Here is a 3,348-nt window from a genome sequence, read left to right as displayed (position 1 = left end):
AATATTTAAGGATTAAGATAAAATAAGAAGTACTTTATTGATACCAATTGGGGAAATGTTAACGCGGCAGCAGCAAAAGACAAGGCATTGTACATTAGACAGTTAAAAGACTAGAATTAAACAATCGAAAATGTAAACATCTTAAATAGAAATAACATAGCATTACAAAAAGTAGAAAATATACATAGTTAGTGTGAACAGCTATCTTACCTGTTAACATATACATGTTAGGCCAGTGGTTCTCAACTGGTGGGTCGCGGACCCGTTTCAAGTGGGTCACGGATGTGTGAGTGAAGAAAAAAAAATTGGAAAAAAAACAGAATTATTTTTTTTTTCTTTTGGGGGGAAAAAGTAAAACTTTTATTTTGAAGGCCCAATTTTCTAACGCTGTGCATGCAGTAGGCGTTGGACTGGAAGTACCGGAGACCAGTAGTCACGTAGTGATCATCTTCTCAATAAAACATCTTTGCTGATGTTTTTTTCGAGTCTTCTGGCCAATCAGAATCAAGATTGTTGCCGGAAGTCCCCACGGAAAATAACTTTGTGGTAGAACTATTCTTTATACATCCATGGGTACAAGTTCAGATACAAATGAACAAATAATGAAATATGACCCCTGGTTTGATGATTGACAGGTCACAGAACAATGGGGGCTATCTACCCTTACCCACAATTTAAAGTAATTCACACAGACTATCTCCTCTTTGCTTTTCTCTCTGTGAGGAGCAGCAAGCTGTCAGAACTAAGTGAAAAACAAACAATGGCATAAAATATTATTAATATGTCGGGTAGTAATAGATTTATTTATTTTCTTCTCAGAGTGTACCAGAATGCATAGTTTATGTTATGCTGGGGTTGGGTTTTCAGCATGTGAGCCTTTTTATCCAGTTCAGCTTTGATTCCATCATCTCATAAACCTTTTTTAAAAGCATATTTTTGTTCTGTGAAGGGATATATGCACTGTACTTCACTTTAATTAATATTGTATGGTGAAAAGCATATGTTACAGCACGATTTTTTGTTGAATAGATTTGAGTGCTTCAAAATGTTGGGTCGCGATCGATGTATTGACCAAGTAAAAAGTGGGTCCTGAGGCCTGACCAGTTGAGAACCACTGCTTTAAAGTGTGCATGCATTATTTACCAGTGTTATCCAAGAAGTCCGTCACCACAGTGATGTCATCCACATAGGCCGTAGGAGTAGTATACAGCAATACAGGTCGATGTATACCAGCGTAGTTGAAGAAATCAAAGTAGATGTTTTGCACAAAAAAGCCTTTCGGATACCTATTACCGGTAATCAAATACATTAACCTCATTATCTACATACAAATTGACACACATTTTGCCCCAATATGACATAAAACCAGAAAAAAAGCTAGATTCGTAAAGCACTGGAATTATTTACAATTCATCACAGTTTTAGACATTGTAACATGGACAAAAGCAGATTAAGTGTCACTTATTGTGTAATTGATGAAAGCAGTTAAAGGATCAGTTAAGAATAATGATGCAAACTTATTAATTGCCATTATTAAAAAGTGCTTAAATGAATCTGAGCAAATAAGTTTTCTTCAGTTATGTTAGCTCACACAATAATTTAGGCAAGCGTCGTATAGGGTTTTGTTTAAAGATAAAAAGTGTTTAGGTTACTTGGTGATGTCGTCGATGTGCTGGATGCTTCCTGGAGGAAGAGTCTCCAGAGTCAGAGTGTTGTTGACGGCGATGGTGATCCTGCATGGCTGGGTTGGATCCTTGCGGATTAAACTGCCTACCTCAGCCTCAAAAGGAAGATGGCCGCCGTTATGCTCTGTCACCTTCACCCCGTTCACCCACTGCAAAGGGTAAATAATTCAAATCGGCCTGATCTCATTATCACAAGAGATGGAAAATGGATCAACAGAATATTTTTTTCCAGCAGATGACTTATTTTTCTATGTGTAACTGGAATGGTTTAGGGAAGCTACATGTGATACTCACCACTATTGAGTAATAGTGAGCACTTCCCACTCTGATAACCACTCTTGTTCCTTCATCAGTGATCCAGCGCGCAGGCACCACCACCTCGCGCTCATACCACACCCAGCCAATGAAATCTCTCAAAGTGGGGTCCTGCGTGATGTCATTGTAGCTGGCAGGAACTGGCATGTCAATCACTGGGCCCGTCTAAGGAAAACAAAACAATGAAAAGGCAGGATTTAATTATTAAGAGCGGATCTGCTGTAGTTGGTGATGAGGTTGGTGTAACTGGGATGATTATGATTGAATCAAAACTTATTATGGGGAGTTAATAGTAGCCGTTTTACCTGTTTCAGTGGTGCAATTTGCCTCTCATGACATATATGTTGGCCTTTGTAATAATGATGATTTTAAAAATAACGTTTATTGACAATGTTGTAAAATATGTGCACATGTCAATTACATTGCTTTGCACTTTTAATATGAGTTGCCTTATGAAAGGAACATGTTTATTAGTTGGAGATTTCTGCACAGCTACAGGATGTATACAGAAAAAGTAGTGCGCGGAGTCTCACAGTGCTTACAAAGATGCAATGAGGTCGTTGCTTCAGTTTCCCAGGTGTGAATGGGGCCAGTCAACTGTGCTCTCCGGTGTTGCCAGTGCCACATATGAAAACACTGGCACTATGTAGACTGCATATACATTTCTATTTAAATATGTTGCATGTCTTAATTTATTTTTTATTGCAATTGACCAATTGCAATTGAGTGAAAACAAAGGTTCAATAGAGTCTACGTGTATAGCTTTTCAACAAAAATGAATGTACGTACACGTGGGTTATTTCACCCCTTGCCGGTAACTTATCTCATTATGGGAGTATTCAAACTAACTTTTTTAACTAAAACGCTCTGCTTTATGTTTACGTTAGCTTCCCTGCTGCTCACCTCCCTCAGGCGACTTTTGTACCATGCCTTGTCGAAGCCTTGGTTCCTGTCTGGAGACTTATCAGCCCTGAAGCTCCAGAGCCCGCTCAGCTCCTTCACCTCCCTGGAGGAAGACTCCCGGGGGAAGAGCATGCCGGTGTTCAGCAGACATGCCGCTTCGAACAGAGCGCACAGGCACAGGACACGGAACAGCCCGGGCCTTTCAGGTGAGAGCATCCTGCTAAGTCTGCAAATTCTGCCCACTCGGAAAGTAGCTCCGCAGGTTTCCTTTGCTTACTCAGTCACATGATTTGAGTTTTTGTAATCACGTGACATGAGTGTAGCTCTATCGTGCTGCTTTCGCTTACTGTCGGAAATTGACGACGCTGAAGTTGGCTTCCGATTCAGAGCATCCGATTCGGCAGTTAAGGGGAAAGTTAAGGGACATTTAATTTACAGCGCTGAC

General features: G+C 40.1%; 1 protein-coding gene across 1 annotated transcript; it reads right to left on the bottom strand.

Moving 5' to 3' along the window:
- Positions 1-1,120: 1,120 nt before the first annotated feature.
- Positions 1,121-3,195, bottom strand: LOC104948782 (beta-glucuronidase-like). The gene is made up of 4 exons (XM_010775008.1): positions 2,904-3,195; positions 1,980-2,165; positions 1,653-1,834; positions 1,121-1,286 (listed from the first exon to the last, which is right to left on the bottom strand). The coding sequence occupies exons 1-4, from the start codon at positions 3,117-3,119 to the stop codon at positions 1,136-1,138; spliced, it is 735 nt and encodes a 244-aa protein (XP_010773310.1). The 5' UTR covers positions 3,120-3,195; the 3' UTR covers positions 1,121-1,135.
- Positions 3,196-3,348: the final 153 nt, after the last annotated feature.

Source organism: Notothenia coriiceps, unplaced genomic scaffold (assembly GCF_000735185.1).
Source record: "Notothenia coriiceps isolate Sejong01 unplaced genomic scaffold, NC01 NC01_scaffold00015089, whole genome shotgun sequence".
Lineage (NCBI taxonomy): Eukaryota > Metazoa > Chordata > Actinopteri > Perciformes > Nototheniidae > Notothenia > Notothenia coriiceps.
The sequence above is the reverse complement of the archived record's forward strand: the minus strand, read 5'-3'. Positions and strand labels throughout refer to the sequence as shown.